Below are 17,388 nucleotides of genomic sequence, written 5' to 3'. Positions count from 1 at the left end.
CACATTCTGTTGATTGTTTGAAGAAAGTTTGGGAGCTAGTTAGTTGTTTACCAGAAGGTTTCAATTTTCCCGATAATCTCACAGCTTCTAAAGTGTCCAATTTGTCACTATTGAATTATCGGCAAGTTCTTTGTTTATTTTGGTATTCAAAGTCATTCTCTGATCGCTATTCAATTTGTTTCGATCATCATAAAGTATAGAGCAAGAACTTTTCTAATTTACCATTCTTATCAGCACATAAACTTTAATTGAAAAGATTATTGTTTGTTGATTTTCAGGGCTTTGCATACTCAGTTTAGTTTGACTATAACACAATCTGATGCTGGTGACAGAGAAGAACAATTAAACTGCTTTGGAATTGGTCAGTGTATCACAGATTGTCGTGTAACAATTATGTTAAAAAATTCCCCAACTAGATTGTGATATTATTTTACAATGCTAGATCTTCCCGATGTTTGTCCAACGTACTATGGACCACATTCTGTGAATTGCTCAAAGAAAGTTTGGGAGTTGGTTGGTTGTTTACCAGAGGGTTACAACTTTCCTGATAATCTCACTGCTTCTGAAACAGCAAATCTATCAGTAATGGATTACAGGTAAATTTTAACCTTTCCTGAATATGTTAAAAGATGAAAAGTCCCAGTTTGTTCCAACTGCAAATAATGAAAGTTCACACAATCTATACAACTCTTGAAAGTGTATGTTATCCTGATAAATATTCCACTGTTAATTTATTTGATGAATGTTGTCTATCTGTTTGTTAGAAATTTGTTTGATCACATGAATGCAACCAAGACCAGTTCGGATAATGGAAGCGACAATCAACAACTTGATTGTTTTGGAATTGGTAAATATGTTTCTATATTTTTGGTAAATTGTATCAACTTTGAAATTACCTGATTTTCAGATCTTCCTGATGTTTGTCCAACTTACTATGGTCCACATTCTGTTGATTGTTTGAAGAAAGTTTGGGAGCTAGTTAGTTGTTTACCAGAAGGTTTCAATTTTCCTGATAATCTCACAGCTTCTAAAGTGTCCAATTTGTCAGTATTGGATTATCGGCAAGTTCTTTGTTTATTTTGACATTCAAAGTCATTAGCTGTTTGTTAGCCAATTTGTTTCGATCATCATAAAGTATAGAACAAGAACTTTTCTAATTTACCATTCTTATCAGCACATAAACTTTAATTGAAAAGATTATTGTTTGTTGGTTTTCAGGACTTTGCATACTCAGTTTAGTTTGACTCGAACACAATCTGATGCTGGTGACAGAGAAGAACAATTAAACTGCTTTGGAATTGGTCAGTGTATCACAAATTGTCATGTGACAATTATGTTCAAAAATTCCCCAACTAGATTGTGATTTTATTTTACAATGCTAGATCTTCTCGATGTTTGTCCAACATACTATGGACCACATTCTGTGAATTGCTCAAAGAAAGTTTGGGAGTTAGTTGGTTGTTTACCAGAGGGTTACAACTTTCCTGATAATCTCACTGCTTCTGAAACAGCAAATCTATCAGTATTGGATTACAGGTAAATTTTAACCCTTGTAGAATACGTTAAAAGATGAAAAGTCTTAGTTTGTTCCAACTGCAAATAATGAAAGTTCACACAATCTATACAACTCTTGAAAGTGTATGTTATCCTGATAAATATTCCACTGTTAATTTATTTGATGAATGTTGTTTATCTGTTTGTTAGAAATTTGTTTGATCACATGAATGCAACCAAGACCAGTTCAGATAATGGAAGCGACAATCAACAACTTGATTGTTTTGGAATTGGTAAATATGTTTCTATATTTTTGGTAAATTGTATCAACTTAGAAATTACCTGATTTTCAGATCTTCCTGATGTTTGTCCAACTTACTATGGTCCACATTCTGTTGATTGTTTGAAGAAAGTTTGGGAGCTAGTTAGTTGTTTACCAGAAGGTTTCAATTTTCCTGATAATCTCACAGCTTCTGAAGTGTCCAATTTGTCACTATTGGATTATCGGCAAGTTCTTTGTTTATTTTGATATTCAAAGTCATTCGCTGATTGTTAGCCAATTTGTTTCGATCATCATAAAGTGTGGAACAAGAACTTTTCTAATTTACCATTCTGATCAGCACATAAACTTTAATTGAAAAGATTTTTGTTTGTTGGTTTTCAGGGCTTTGCATACTCAGTTTAGTTTGACTCGAACACAATCTGATGCTGGTGACAGAGAAGAACAATTAAACTGCTTTGGAATTGGTCAGTGTATCACAAATTGTCATCTGACAATTATGTTCAAAAATTCCCCAACTAGATTGTGATATTATTTTACAATGCTAGATCTTCCCGATGTTTGTCCAACATACTATGGACCACATTCTGTGAATTGCTCAAAGAAAGTTTGGGAGTTAGTTGGTTGTTTACCAGAGGGTTACAACTTTCCTGATAATCTCACTGCTTCTGAAACAGCAAATCTATCAGTAATGGATTACAGGTAAATTTTAACCTTTCCTGAATATGTTAAAAGATGAAAAGTCCCAGTTTGTTCCAACTGCAAATAATGAAAGTTCACACAATCTATACAACTCTTGAAAGTGTATGTTATCCTGATAAATATTCCACTGTTAATTTATTTGATGAATGTTGTCTATCTGTTTGTTAGAAATTTGTTTGATCACATGAATGCAACCAAGACCAGTTCGGATAATGGAAGCGACAATCAACAACTTGATTGTTTTGGAATTGGTAAATATGTTTTTATATTTTTTGTAAATTGAATCAACTTAGAAATTACCTGATTTTCAGATCTTCCTGATGTTTGTCCAACTTACTATGGTCCACATTCTGTTGATTGTTTGAAGAAAGTTTGGGAGCTAGTTAGTTGTTTACCAGAAGGTTTCAATTTTCCTGATAATCTCACAGCTTCTGAAGTGTCCAATTTGTCACTATTGGATTATCGGCAAGTTCTTTGTTTATTTTGATATTCAAAGTCATTCGCTGATTGTTAGCCAATTTGTTTCAATCATCATAAAGTGTGGAACAAGAACTTTTCTAATTTACCATTCTTATCAGCACATAAACTTTAATTGAAAAGATTTGTGTTTGTTGGTTTTCAGGGCTTTGCATACTCAGTTTAGTTTGACTCGAACACAATCTGATGCTGGTGACAGAGAAGAACAATTAAACTGCTTTGGAATTGGTCAGTGTATCACAAATTGTCATGTGACAATTATGTTTAAAAATTCCCCAACTAGATTGTGATATTATTTTACAATGCTAGATCTTCCCGATGTTTGTCCAACATACTATGGACCACATTCTGTGAATTGCTCAAAGAAAGTTTGGGAGTTAGTTGGTTGTTTACCAGAGGGTTACAACTTTCCTGATAATCTCACTGCTTCTGAAACAGCAAATCTATCAGTATTGGATTACAGGTAAATTTTAACCCTTGAAGAATATGTTAAAAGATGAAAAGTCTTAGTTTGTTCCAACTGCAAATAATGAAACTTCACACAATCTATACAACTCTTGAAAGTGTATGTTATCCTGATAAATATTCCACTGTTAATTTATTTGATGAATGTTGTCTATCTGTTTGTTAGAAATTTGTTTGATCACATGAATGCAACCAAGACCAGTTCGGATAATGGAAGCGACAATCAACAACTTGATTGTTTTGGAATTGGTAAATATGTTTTTATATTTTTTGTAAATTGAATCAACTTAGAAATTACCTGATTTTCAGATCTTCCTGATGTTTGTCCAACTTACTATGGTCCACATTCTGTTGATTGTTTGAAGAAAGTTTGGGAGCTAGTTAGTTGTTTACCAGAAGGTTTCAATTTTCCCGATAATCTCACAGCTTCTAAAGTGTCCAATTTGTCACTATTGAATTATCGGCAAGTTCTTTGTTTATTTTGGTATTCAAAGTCATTCTCTGATCGCTATTCAATTTGTTTCGATCATCATAAAGTATAGAGCAAGAACTTTTCTAATTTACCATTCTTATCAGCACATAAACTTTAATTGAAAAGATTATTGTTTGTTGATTTTCAGGGCTTTGCATACTCAGTTTAGTTTGACTATAACACAATCTGATGCTGGTGACAGAGAAGAACAATTAAACTGCTTTGGAATTGGTCAGTGTATCACAGATTGTCGTGTAACAATTATGTTAAAAAATTCCCCAACTAGATTGTGATATTATTTTACAATGCTAGATCTTCCCGATGTTTGTCCAACGTACTATGGACCACATTCTGTGAATTGCTCAAAGAAAGTTTGGGAGTTGGTTGGTTGTTTACCAGAGGGTTACAACTTTCCTGATAATCTCACTGCTTCTGAAACAGCAAATCTATCAGTAATGGATTACAGGTAAATTTTAACCTTTCCTGAATATGTTAAAAGATGAAAAGTCCCAGTTTGTTCCAACTGCAAATAATGAAAGTTCACACAATCTATACAACTCTTGAAAGTGTATGTTATCCTGATAAATATTCCACTGTTAATTTATTTGATGAATGTTGTCTATCTGTTTGTTAGAAATTTGTTTGATCACATGAATGCAACCAAGACCAGTTCGGATAATGGAAGCGACAATCAACAACTTGATTGTTTTGGAATTGGTAAATATGTTTCTATATTTTTGGTAAATTGTATCAACTTTGAAATTACCTGATTTTCAGATCTTCCTGATGTTTGTCCAACTTACTATGGTCCACATTCTGTTGATTGTTTGAAGAAAGTTTGGGAGCTAGTTAGTTGTTTACCAGAAGGTTTCAATTTTCCTGATAATCTCACAGCTTCTAAAGTGTCCAATTTGTCAGTATTGGATTATCGGCAAGTTCTTTGTTTATTTTGACATTCAAAGTCATTCGCTGTTTGTTAGCCAATTTGTTTCGATCATCATAAAGTATAGAACAAGAACTTTTCTAATTTACCATTCTTATCAGCACATAAACTTTAATTGAAAAGATTATTGTTTGTTGGTTTTCAGGACTTTGCATACTCAGTTTAGTTTGACTCGAACACAATCTGATGCTGGTGACAGAGAAGAACAATTAAACTGCTTTGGAATTGGTCAGTGTATCACAAATTGTCATGTGACAATTATGTTCAAAAATTCCCCAACTAGATTGTGATTTTATTTTACAATGCTAGATCTTCTCGATGTTTGTCCAACATACTATGGACCACATTCTGTGAATTGCTCAAAGAAAGTTTGGGAGTTAGTTGGTTGTTTACCAGAGGGTTACAACTTTCCTGATAATCTCACTGCTTCTGAAACAGCAAATCTATCAGTATTGGATTACAGGTAAATTTTAACCCTTGTAGAATACGTTAAAAGATGAAAAGTCTTAGTTTGTTCCAACTGCAAATAATGAAAGTTCACACAATCTATACAACTCTTGAAAGTGTATGTTATCCTGATAAATATTCCACTGTTAATTTATTTGATGAATGTTGTTTATCTGTTTGTTAGAAATTTGTTTGATCACATGAATGCAACCAAGACCAGTTCAGATAATGGAAGCGACAATCAACAACTTGATTGTTTTGGAATTGGTAAATATGTTTCTATATTTTTGGTAAATTGTATCAACTTAGAAATTACCTGATTTTCAGATCTTCCTGATGTTTGTCCAACTTACTATGGTCCACATTCTGTTGATTGTTTGAAGAAAGTTTGGGAGCTAGTTAGTTGTTTACCAGAAGGTTTCAATTTTCCTGATAATCTCACAGCTTCTGAAGTGTCCAATTTGTCACTATTGGATTATCGGCAAGTTCTTTGTTTATTTTGATATTCAAAGTCATTCTCTTATCGCTATTCAATTTGTTTCGATCATCATAAAGTGTGGAACAAGAACTTTTCTAATTTACCATTCTGATCAGCACATAAACTTTAATTGAAAAGATTTTTGTTTGTTGGTTTTCAGGGCTTTGCATACTCAGTTTAGTTTGACTCGAACACAATCTGATGCTGGTGACAGAGAAGAACAATTAAACTGCTTTGGAATTGGTCAGTGTATCACAAATTGTCATCTGACAATTATGTTCAAAAATTCCCCAACTAGATTGTGATATTATTTTACAATGCTAGATCTTCCCGATGTTTGTCCAACATACTATGGACCACATTCTGTGAATTGCTCAAAGAAAGTTTGGGAGTTAGTTGGTTGTTTACCAGAGGGTTACAACTTTCCTGATAATCTCACTGCTTCTGAAACAGCAAATCTATCAGTAATGGATTACAGGTAAATTTTAACCTTTCCTGAATATGTTAAAAGATGAAAAGTCCCAGTTTGTTCCAACTGCAAATAATGAAAGTTCACACAATCTATACAACTCTTGAAAGTGTATGTTATCCTGATAAATATTCCACTGTTAATTTATTTGATGAATGTTGTCTATCTGTTTGTTAGAAATTTGTTTGATCACATGAATGCAACCAAGACCAGTTCGGATAATGGAAGCGACAATCAACAACTTGATTGTTTTGGAATTGGTAAATATGTTTTTATATTTTTTGTAAATTGAATCAACTTAGAAATTACCTGATTTTCAGATCTTCCTGATGTTTGTCCAACTTACTATGGTCCACATTCTGTTGATTGTTTGAAGAAAGTTTGGGAGCTAGTTAGTTGTTTACCAGAAGGTTTCAATTTTCCTGATAATCTCACAGCTTCTAAAGTGTCCAATTTGTCACTATTGAATTATCGGCAAGTTCTTGGTTTATTTTGATATTCAAAGTCATTCTCTGATCGCTATTCAATTTGTTTAAATCATCATAAAGTATAGAGCAAGAACTTTTCTACTTTGCCATTCTTATCAGCACATCAACTTTGATTGAAAATAATAATTATTGTTATGTTTGTTTCCAGGACTTTGCACAGTCAGTTTAGTTTGACTCGAACACAATCTGATGCTGGTGACAGAGAAGAACAATTAAACTGCTTTGGAATTGGTCAGTGTATCACAAATTGTCATGTGACAATTATGTTCAAAAATTCCCCAACTAGATTGTGATTTTATTTTACAATGCTAGATCTTCTCGATGTTTGTCCAACGTACTATGGACCACATTCTGTGAATTGCTCAAAGAAAGTTTGGGAGTTAGTTGGTTGTTTACCAGAGGGTTACAACTTTCCTGATAATCTCACTGCTTCTGAAACAGCAAATCTATCAGTATTGGATTACAGGTAAATTTTAACCCTTGTAGAATACGTTAAAAGATGAAAAGTCTTAGTTTGTTCCAACTGCAAATAATGAAAGTTCACACAATCTATACAACTCTTGAAAGTGTATGTTATCCTGATAAATATTCCACTGTTAATTTATTTGATGAATGTTGTCTATCTGTTTGTTAGAAATTTGTTTGATCACATGAATGCAACCAAGACCAGTTCAGATAATGGAAGCGACAATCAACAACTTGATTGTTTTGGAATTGGTAAATATGTTTCTATATTTTTGGTAAATTGTATCAACTTAGAAATTACCTGATTTTCAGATCTTCCTGATGTTTGTCCAACTTACTATGGTCCACATTCTGTTGATTGTTTGAAGAAAGTTTGGGAGCTAGTTAGTTGTTTACCAGAAGGTTTCAATTTTCCTGATAATCTCACAGCTTCTGAAGTGTCCAATTTGTCACTATTGGATTATCGGCAAGTTCTTTGTTTATTTTGATATTCAAAGTCATTCTCTTATCGCTATTCAATTTGTTTCGATCATCATAAAGTGTGGAACAAGAACTTTTCTAATTTACCATTCTGATCAGCACATAAACTTTAATTGAAAAGATTTTTGTTTGTTGGTTTTCAGGGCTTTGCATACTCAGTTTAGTTTGACTCGAACACAATCTGATGCTGGTGACAGAGAAGAACAATTAAACTGCTTTGGAATTGGTCAGTGTATCACAAATTGTCATCTGACAATTATGTTCAAAAATTCCCCAACTAGATTGTGATATTATTTTACAATGCTAGATCTTCCCGATGTTTGTCCAACATACTATGGACCACATTCTGTGAATTGCTCAAAGAAAGTTTGGGAGTTAGTTGGTTGTTTACCAGAGGGTTACAACTTTCCTGATAATCTCACTGCTTCTGAAACAGCAAATCTATCAGTAATGGATTACAGGTAAATTTTAACCTTTCCTGAATATGTTAAAAGATGAAAAGTCCCAGTTTGTTCCAACTGCAAATAATGAAAGTTCACACAATCTATACAACTCTTGAAAGTGTATGTTATCCTGATAAATATTCCACTGTTAATTTATTTGATGAATGTTGTCTATCTGTTTGTTAGAAATTTGTTTGATCACATGAATGCAACCAAGACCAGTTCGGATAATGGAAGCGACAATCAACAACTTGATTGTTTTGGAATTGGTAAATATGTTTTTATATTTTTTGTAAATTGAATCAACTTAGAAATTACCTGATTTTCAGATCTTCCTGATGTTTGTCCAACTTACTATGGTCCACATTCTGTTGATTGTTTGAAGAAAGTTTGGGAGCTAGTTAGTTGTTTACCAGAAGGTTTCAATTTTCCTGATAATCTCACAGCTTCTGAAGTGTCCAATTTGTCACTATTGGATTATCGGCAAGTTCTTTGTTTATTTTGATATTCAAAGTCATTCGCTGATTGTTAGCCAATTTGTTTCGATCATCATAAAGTGTGGAACAAGAACTTTTCTAATTTACCATTCTTATCAGCACATAAACTTTAATTGAAAAGATTTGTGTTTGTTGGTTTTCAGGGCTTTGCATACTCAGTTTAGTTTGACTCGAACACAATCTGATGCTGGTGACAGAGAAGAACAATTAAACTGCTTTGGAATTGGTCAGTGTATCACAAATTGTCATGTGACAATTATGTTTAAAAATTCCCCAACTAGATTGTGATATTATTTTACAATGCTAGATCTTCCCGATGTTTGTCCAACATACTATGGACCACATTCTGTGAATTGCTCAAAGAAAGTTTGGGAGTTAGTTGGTTGTTTACCAGAGGGTTACAACTTTCCTGATAATCTCACTGCTTCTGAAACAGCAAATCTATCAGTAATGGATTACAGGTAAATTTTAACCTTTCCTGAATATGTTAAAAGATGAAAAGTCCCAGTTTGTTCCAACTGCAAATAATGAAAGTTCACACAATCTATACAACTCTTGAAAGTGTATGTTATCCTGATAAATATTCCACTGTTAATTTATTTGATGAATGTTGTCTATCTGTTTGTTAGAAATTTGTTTGATCACATGAATGCAACCAAGACCAGTTCGGATAATGGAAGCGACAATCAACAACTTGATTGTTTTGGAATTGGTAAATATGTTTTTATATTTTTTGTAAATTGAATCAACTTAGAAATTACCTGATTTTCAGATCTTCCTGATGTTTGTCCAACTTACTATGGTCCACATTCTGTTGATTGTTTGAAGAAAGTTTGGGAGCTAGTTAGTTGTTTACCAGAAGGTTTCAATTTTCCTGATAATCTCACAGCTTCTAAAGTGTCCAATTTGTCACTATTGAATTATCGGCAAGTTCTTGGTTTATTTTGATATTCAAAGTCATTCTCTGATCGCTATTCAATTTGTTTAAATCATCATAAAGTATAGAGCAAGAACTTTTCTACTTTGCCATTCTTATCAGCACATCAACTTTGATTGAAAATAATAATTATTGTTATGTTTGTTTCCAGGACTTTGCACAGTCAGTTTAGTTTGACTCGAACACAATCTGATGCTGGTGACAGAGAAGAACAATTAAACTGCTTTGGAATTGGTCAGTGTATCACAAATTGTCATGTGACAATTATGTTCAAAAATTCCCCAACTAGATTGTGATTTTATTTTACAATGCTAGATCTTCTCGATGTTTGTCCAACGTACTATGGACCACATTCTGTGAATTGCTCAAAGAAAGTTTGGGAGTTAGTTGGTTGTTTACCAGAGGGTTACAACTTTCCTGATAATCTCACTGCTTCTGAAACAGCAAATCTATCAGTATTGGATTACAGGTAAATTTTAACCCTTGTAGAATATGTTAAAAGATGAAAAGTCTTAGTTTGTTCCAACTGCAAATAATGAAAGTTCACACAATCTATACAACTCTTGAAAGTGTATGTTATCCTGATAAATATTCCACTGTTAATTTATTTGATGAATGTTGTCTATCTGTTTGTTAGAAATTTGTTTGATCACATGAATGCAACCAAGACCAGTTCGGATAATGGAAGCGACAATCAACAACTTGATTGTTTTGGAATTGGTCAATATGTTTTTATATTTTTTGTAAATTGTATCAACTTTGAAATTACCTGATTTTCAGATCTTCCTGATGTTTGTCCAACTTACTATGGTCCACATTCTGTTGATTGTTTGAAGAAAGTTTGGGAGCTAGTTAGTTGTTTACCAGAAGGTTTCAATTTTCCCGATAATCTCACAGCTTCTAAAGTGTCCAATTTGTCACTATTGAATTATCGGCAAGTTCTTTGTTTATTTTGATATTCAAAGTCATTCTCTGATCGCTATTCAATTTGTTTCGATCATCATAAAGTATAGAGCAAGAACTTTTCTCATTTACCATTCTTATCAGCACATCAACTTTAATTGGAAAGATTATTGTTATGTTTGTTTCCAGGACTTTGCACAGTCAGGTTACTTTGACTCGGACACAATCTGATGCTGGTGACAGAGAAGAACAATTAAACTGCTTTGGAATTGGTCAGTGTATCACAAATTGTCGTGTGACAATTATGTTCAAAAATTCTCCAACTAGATTGTGATTTTATTTTACAATGCTAGATCTTCCCGATGTTTGTCCAACATACTATGGACCACATTCTGTGAATTGCTCAAAGAAAGTTTGGGAGTTAGTTGGTTGTTTACCAGAGGGTTACAACTTTCCTGATAATCTCACTGCTTCTGAAACAGCAAATCTATCAGTATTGGATTACAGGTAAATTTTAACCCTTGTAGAATACGTTAAAAGATGAAAAGTCTTAGTTTGTTCCAACTGCAAATAATGAAAGTTCACACAATCTATACAACTCTTGAAAGTGTATGTTATCCTGATAAATATTCCACTGTTAATTTATTTGATGAATGTTGTCTATCTGTTTGTTAGAAATTTGTTTGATCACATGAATGCAACCAAGACCAGTTCGGATAATGGAAGCGACAATCAACAACTTGATTGTTTTGGAATTGGTAAATATGTTTCTATATTTTTGGTAAATTGTATCAACTTAGAAATTACCTGATTTTCAGATCTTCCTGATGTTTGTCCAACTTACTATGGTCCACATTCTGTTGATTGTTTGAAGAAAGTTTGGGAGCTAGTTAGTTGTTTACCAGAAGGTTTCAATTTTCCTGATAATCTCACAGCTTCTGAAGTGTCCAATTTGTCACTATTGGATTATCGGCAAGTTCTTTGTTTATTTTGATATTCAAAGTCATTCTCTTATCGCTATTCAATTTGTTTCGATCATCATAAAGTGTGGAACAAGAACTTTTCTAATTTACCATTCTGATCAGCACATAAACTTTAATTGAAAAGATTTTTGTTTGTTGGTTTTCAGGGCTTTGCATACTCAGTTTAGTTTGACTCGAACACAATCTGATGCTGGTGACAGAGAAGAACAATTAAACTGCTTTGGAATTGGTCAGTGTATCACAAATTGTCATCTGACAATTATGTTCAAAAATTCCCCAACTAGATTGTGATATTATTTTACAATGCTAGATCTTCCCGATGTTTGTCCAACATACTATGGACCACATTCTGTGAATTGCTCAAAGAAAGTTTGGGAGTTAGTTGGTTGTTTACCAGAGGGTTACAACTTTCCTGATAATCTCACTGCTTCTGAAACAGCAAATCTATCAGTAATGGATTACAGGTAAATTTTAACCTTTCCTGAATATGTTAAAAGATGAAAAGTCCCAGTTTGTTCCAACTGCAAATAATGAAAGTTCACACAATCTATACAACTCTTGAAAGTGTATGTTATCCTGATAAATATTCCACTGTTAATTTATTTGATGAATGTTGTCTATCTGTTTGTTAGAAATTTGTTTGATCACATGAATGCAACCAAGACCAGTTCGGATAATGGAAGCGACAATCAACAACTTGATTGTTTTGGAATTGGTAAATATGTTTTTATATTTTTTGTAAATTGAATCAACTTAGAAATTACCTGATTTTCAGATCTTCCTGATGTTTGTCCAACTTACTATGGTCCACATTCTGTTGATTGTTTGAAGAAAGTTTGGGAGCTAGTTAGTTGTTTACCAGAAGGTTTCAATTTTCCTGATAATCTCACAGCTTCTGAAGTGTCCAATTTGTCACTATTGGATTATCGGCAAGTTCTTTGTTTATTTTGATATTCAAAGTCATTCGCTGATTGTTAGCCAATTTGTTTCGATCATCATAAAGTGTGGAACAAGAACTTTTCTAATTTACCATTCTTATCAGCACATAAACTTTAATTGAAAAGATTTGTGTTTGTTGGTTTTCAGGGCTTTGCATACTCAGTTTAGTTTGACTCGAACACAATCTGATGCTGGTGACAGAGAAGAACAATTAAACTGCTTTGGAATTGGTCAGTGTATCACAAATTGTCATGTGACAATTATGTTTAAAAATTCCCCAACTAGATTGTGATATTATTTTACAATGCTAGATCTTCCCGATGTTTGTCCAACATACTATGGACCACATTCTGTGAATTGCTCAAAGAAAGTTTGGGAGTTAGTTGGTTGTTTACCAGAGGGTTACAACTTTCCTGATAATCTCACTGCTTCTGAAACAGCAAATCTATCAGTAATGGATTACAGGTAAATTTTAACCTTTCCTGAATATGTTAAAAGATGAAAAGTCCCAGTTTGTTCCAACTGCAAATAATGAAAGTTCACACAATCTATACAACTCTTGAAAGTGTATGTTATCCTGATAAATATTCCACTGTTAATTTATTTGATGAATGTTGTCTATCTGTTTGTTAGAAATTTGTTTGATCACATGAATGCAACCAAGACCAGTTCGGATAATGGAAGCGACAATCAACAACTTGATTGTTTTGGAATTGGTAAATATGTTTTTATATTTTTTGTAAATTGAATCAACTTAGAAATTACCTGATTTTCAGATCTTCCTGATGTTTGTCCAACTTACTATGGTCCACATTCTGTTGATTGTTTGAAGAAAGTTTGGGAGCTAGTTAGTTGTTTACCAGAAGGTTTCAATTTTCCTGATAATCTCACAGCTTCTAAAGTGTCCAATTTGTCACTATTGAATTATCGGCAAGTTCTTGGTTTATTTTGATATTCAAAGTCATTCTCTGATCGCTATTCAATTTGTTTAAATCATCATAAAGTATAGAGCAAGAACTTTTCTACTTTGCCATTCTTATCAGCACATCAACTTTGATTGAAAATAATAATTATTGTTATGTTTGTTTCCAGGACTTTGCACAGTCAGTTTAGTTTGACTCGAACACAATCTGATGCTGGTGACAGAGAAGAACAATTAAACTGCTTTGGAATTGGTCAGTGTATCACAAATTGTCATGTGACAATTATGTTCAAAAATTCCCCAACTAGATTGTGATTTTATTTTACAATGCTAGATCTTCTCGATGTTTGTCCAACGTACTATGGACCACATTCTGTGAATTGCTCAAAGAAAGTTTGGGAGTTAGTTGGTTGTTTACCAGAGGGTTACAACTTTCCTGATAATCTCACTGCTTCTGAAACAGCAAATCTATCAGTATTGGATTACAGGTAAATTTTAACCCTTGTAGAATATGTTAAAAGATGAAAAGTCTTAGTTTGTTCCAACTGCAAATAATGAAAGTTCACACAATCTATACAACTCTTGAAAGTGTATGTTATCCTGATAAATATTCCACTGTTAATTTATTTGATGAATGTTGTCTATCTGTTTGTTAGAAATTTGTTTGATCACATGAATGCAACCAAGACCAGTTCGGATAATGGAAGCGACAATCAACAACTTGATTGTTTTGGAATTGGTCAATATGTTTTTATATTTTTTGTAAATTGTATCAACTTTGAAATTACCTGATTTTCAGATCTTCCTGATGTTTGTCCAACTTACTATGGTCCACATTCTGTTGATTGTTTGAAGAAAGTTTGGGAGCTAGTTAGTTGTTTACCAGAAGGTTTCAATTTTCCCGATAATCTCACAGCTTCTAAAGTGTCCAATTTGTCACTATTGAATTATCGGCAAGTTCTTTGTTTATTTTGATATTCAAAGTCATTCTCTGATCGCTATTCAATTTGTTTCGATCATCATAAAGTATAGAGCAAGAACTTTTCTCATTTACCATTCTTATCAGCACATCAACTTTAATTGGAAAGATTATTGTTATGTTTGTTTCCAGGACTTTGCACAGTCAGGTTACTTTGACTCGGACACAATCTGATGCTGGTGACAGAGAAGAACAATTAAACTGCTTTGGAATTGGTCAGTGTATCACAAATTGTCGTGTGACAATTATGTTCAAAAATTCTCCAACTAGATTGTGATTTTATTTTACAATGCTAGATCTTCCCGATGTTTGTCCAACATACTATGGACCACATTCTGTGAATTGCTCAAAGAAAGTTTGGGAGTTAGTTGGTTGTTTACCAGAGGGTTACAACTTTCCTGATAATCTCACTGCTTCTGAAACAGCAAATCTATCAGTAATGGATTACAGGTAAATTTTAACCTTTCCTGAATATGTTAAAAGATAAAAAGTCCCAGTTTGTTCCAACTGCAAATAATGAAAGTTCACACAATCTATACAACTCTTGAAAGTGTATGTTATCCTGATAAATATTCCACTGTTAATTTATTTGATGAATGTTGTCTATCTGTTTGATAGAAATTTGTTTGATCACATGAATGCAACCAAGACCAGTTCGGATAATGGAAGCGACAATCAACAACTTGATTGTTTTGGAATTGGTAAATATGTTTTTATATTTTTTGTAAATTGTATCAACTTTGAAATTACCTGATTTTCAGATCTTCCTGATGTTTGTCCAACTTACTATGGTCCACATTCTGTTGATTGTTTGAAGAAAGTTTGGGAGCTAGTTAGTTGTTTACCAGAAGGTTTCAATTTTCCCGATAATCTCACAGCTTCTAAAGTGTCCAATTTGTCACTATTGAATTATCGGCAAGTTCTTTGTTTATTTTGATATTCAAAGTCATTCTCTGATCGCTATTCAATTTGTTTCGATCATCATAAAGTATAGAGCAAGAACTTTTCTCATTTACCATTCTTATCAGCACATCAACTTTAATTGGAAAGATTATTGTTATGTTTGTTTCCAGGACTTTGCACAGTCAGGTTACTTTGAATCGGACACAATCTGATGCTGGTGACAGAGAAGAACAATTAAACTGCTTTGGAATTGGTCAGTGTATCACAAATTGTCGTGTGACAATTATGTTCAAAAATTCTCCAACTAGATTGTGATTTTATTTTACAATGCTAGATCTTCCCGATGTTTGTCCAACATACTATGGACCACATTCTGTGAATTGCTCAAAGAAAGTTTGGGAGTTAGTTGGTTGTTTACCAGAGGGTTACAACTTTCCTGATAATCTCACTGCTTCTGAAACAGCAAATCTATCAGTAATGGATTACAGGTAAATTTTAACCTTTCCTGAATATGTTAAAAGATAAAAAGTCCCAGTTTGTTCCAACTGCAAATAATGAAAGTTCACACAATCTATACAACTCTTGAAAGTGTATGTTATCCTGATAAATATTCCACTGTTAATTTATTTGATGAATGTTGTCTATCTGTTTGATAGAAATTTGTTTGATCACATGAATGCAACCAAGACCAGTTCGGATAATGGAAGCGACAATCAACAACTTGATTGTTTTGGAATTGGTAAATATGTTTCTATATTTTTTGTAAATTGTATCAACTTAGAAATTACCTGATTTTCAGATCTTCCTGATGTTTGTCCAACTTACTATGGTCCACATTCTGTTGATTGTTTGAAGAAAGTTTGGGAGCTAGTTAGTTGTTTACCAGAAGGTTTCAATTTTCCTGATAATCTCACAGCTTCTGAAGTGTCCAATTTGTCACTATTGGATTATCGGCAAGTTCTTTGTTTATTTTGATATTCAAAGTCATTCGCTGATTGTTAGCCAATTTGTTTCGATCATCATAAAGTGTGGAACAAGAACTTTTCTAATTTACCATTCTTATCAGCACATAAACTTTAATTGAAAAGATTATTGTTTGTTGGTTTTCAGGGCTTTGCATACTCAGTTTAGTTTGACTCGAACACAATCTGATGCTGGTGACAGAGAAGAACAATTAAACTGCTTTGGAATTGGTCAGTGTATCACAAATTGTCATGTGACAATTATGTTCAAAAATTCCCCAACTAGATTGTGATATTATTTTACAATGCTAGATCTTCCCGATGTTTGTCCAACATACTACGGACCACATTCTGTGAATTGCTCAAAGAAAGTTTGGGAGTTAGTTGGTTGTTTACCAGAGGGTTACAACTTTCCTGATAATCTCACTGCTTCTGAAACAGCAAATCTATCAGTAATGGATTACAGGTAAATTTTAACCTTTCCTGAATATGTTAAAAGATGAAAAGTCCCAGTTTGTTCCAACTGCAAATAATGAAAGTTCACACAATCTATACAACTCTTGAAAGTGTATGTTATCCTGATAAATATTCCACTGTTAATTTATTTGATGAATGTTGTCTATCTGTTTGTTAGAAATTTGTTTGATCACATGAATGCAACCAAGACCAGTTCGGATAATGGAAGCGACAATCGACAACTTGATTGTTTTGGAATTGGTAAATATGTTTTTATATTTTTTGTAAATTGAATCAACTTAGAAATTACCTGATTTTCAGATCTTCCTGATGTTTGTCCAACTTACTATGGTCCACATTCTGTTGATTGTTTGAAGAAAGTTTGGGAGCTAGTTAGTTGTTTACCAGAAGGTTTCAATTTTCCTGATAATCTCACAGCTTCTAAAGTGTCCAATTTGTCACTATTGAATTATCGGCAAGTTCTTTGTTTATTTTGATATTCAAAGTCATTCTCTGATCGCTATTCAATTTGTTTAAATCATCATAAAGTATAGAGCAAGAACTTTTCTACTTTGCCATTCTTATCAGCACATAAACTTTGATTGAAAATAATAATTATTGTTATGTTTGTTTCCAGGACTTTGCACAGTCAGTTTAGTTTGACTCGAACACAATCTGATGCTGGTGACAGAGAAGAACAATTAAACTGCTTTGGAATTGGTCAGTGTATCACAAATTGTCATGTGACAATTATGTTCAAAAATTCCCCAACTAGATTGTGATTTTATTTTACAATGCTAGATC

The 17,388-nt window shown here is 33.0% G+C and overlaps 1 protein-coding gene across 1 annotated transcript in view; it reads left to right on the top strand.

Moving 5' to 3' along the window:
• Window positions 1-13,480, top strand: part of LOC145223730 (uncharacterized) — a 51,317-nt gene extending 37,837 nt beyond the window's left edge. The window contains exons 64-90 of the mRNA XM_080090121.1: window positions 443-509; window positions 765-847; window positions 1,383-1,449; window positions 1,705-1,787; window positions 2,323-2,389; window positions 2,645-2,727; window positions 3,263-3,329; window positions 3,585-3,667; window positions 4,203-4,269; window positions 4,525-4,607; window positions 5,143-5,209; window positions 5,465-5,547; window positions 6,083-6,149; window positions 6,864-6,946; window positions 7,028-7,094; window positions 7,350-7,432; window positions 7,968-8,034; window positions 8,290-8,372; window positions 8,908-8,974; window positions 9,689-9,771; window positions 10,794-10,860; window positions 11,116-11,198; window positions 11,734-11,800; window positions 12,056-12,138; window positions 12,674-12,740; window positions 12,996-13,078; window positions 13,455-13,480. Coding sequence (XP_079946247.1) covers window positions 443-509; window positions 765-847; window positions 1,383-1,449; window positions 1,705-1,787; window positions 2,323-2,389; window positions 2,645-2,727; window positions 3,263-3,329; window positions 3,585-3,667; window positions 4,203-4,269; window positions 4,525-4,607; window positions 5,143-5,209; window positions 5,465-5,547; window positions 6,083-6,149; window positions 6,864-6,946; window positions 7,028-7,094; window positions 7,350-7,432; window positions 7,968-8,034; window positions 8,290-8,372; window positions 8,908-8,974; window positions 9,689-9,771; window positions 10,794-10,860; window positions 11,116-11,198; window positions 11,734-11,800; window positions 12,056-12,138; window positions 12,674-12,740; window positions 12,996-13,078; window positions 13,455-13,480 — 1,976 coding nt within the window. The remainder of the gene's footprint in view (window positions 1-442; window positions 510-764; window positions 848-1,382; window positions 1,450-1,704; window positions 1,788-2,322; window positions 2,390-2,644; window positions 2,728-3,262; window positions 3,330-3,584; window positions 3,668-4,202; window positions 4,270-4,524; window positions 4,608-5,142; window positions 5,210-5,464; window positions 5,548-6,082; window positions 6,150-6,863; window positions 6,947-7,027; window positions 7,095-7,349; window positions 7,433-7,967; window positions 8,035-8,289; window positions 8,373-8,907; window positions 8,975-9,688; window positions 9,772-10,793; window positions 10,861-11,115; window positions 11,199-11,733; window positions 11,801-12,055; window positions 12,139-12,673; window positions 12,741-12,995; window positions 13,079-13,454) is intronic.
• Window positions 13,481-17,388: the final 3,908 nt, after the last annotated feature.

Source organism: Phallusia mammillata, chromosome 4 (genome assembly GCF_965637545.1).
Source record: "Phallusia mammillata chromosome 4, kaPhaMamm4.hap1.1, whole genome shotgun sequence".
NCBI lineage: Eukaryota > Metazoa > Chordata > Ascidiacea > Phlebobranchia > Ascidiidae > Phallusia > Phallusia mammillata.
Note: the sequence above shows the minus strand (reverse complement) of the source record. Positions and strands in the feature narration are given on the sequence as shown.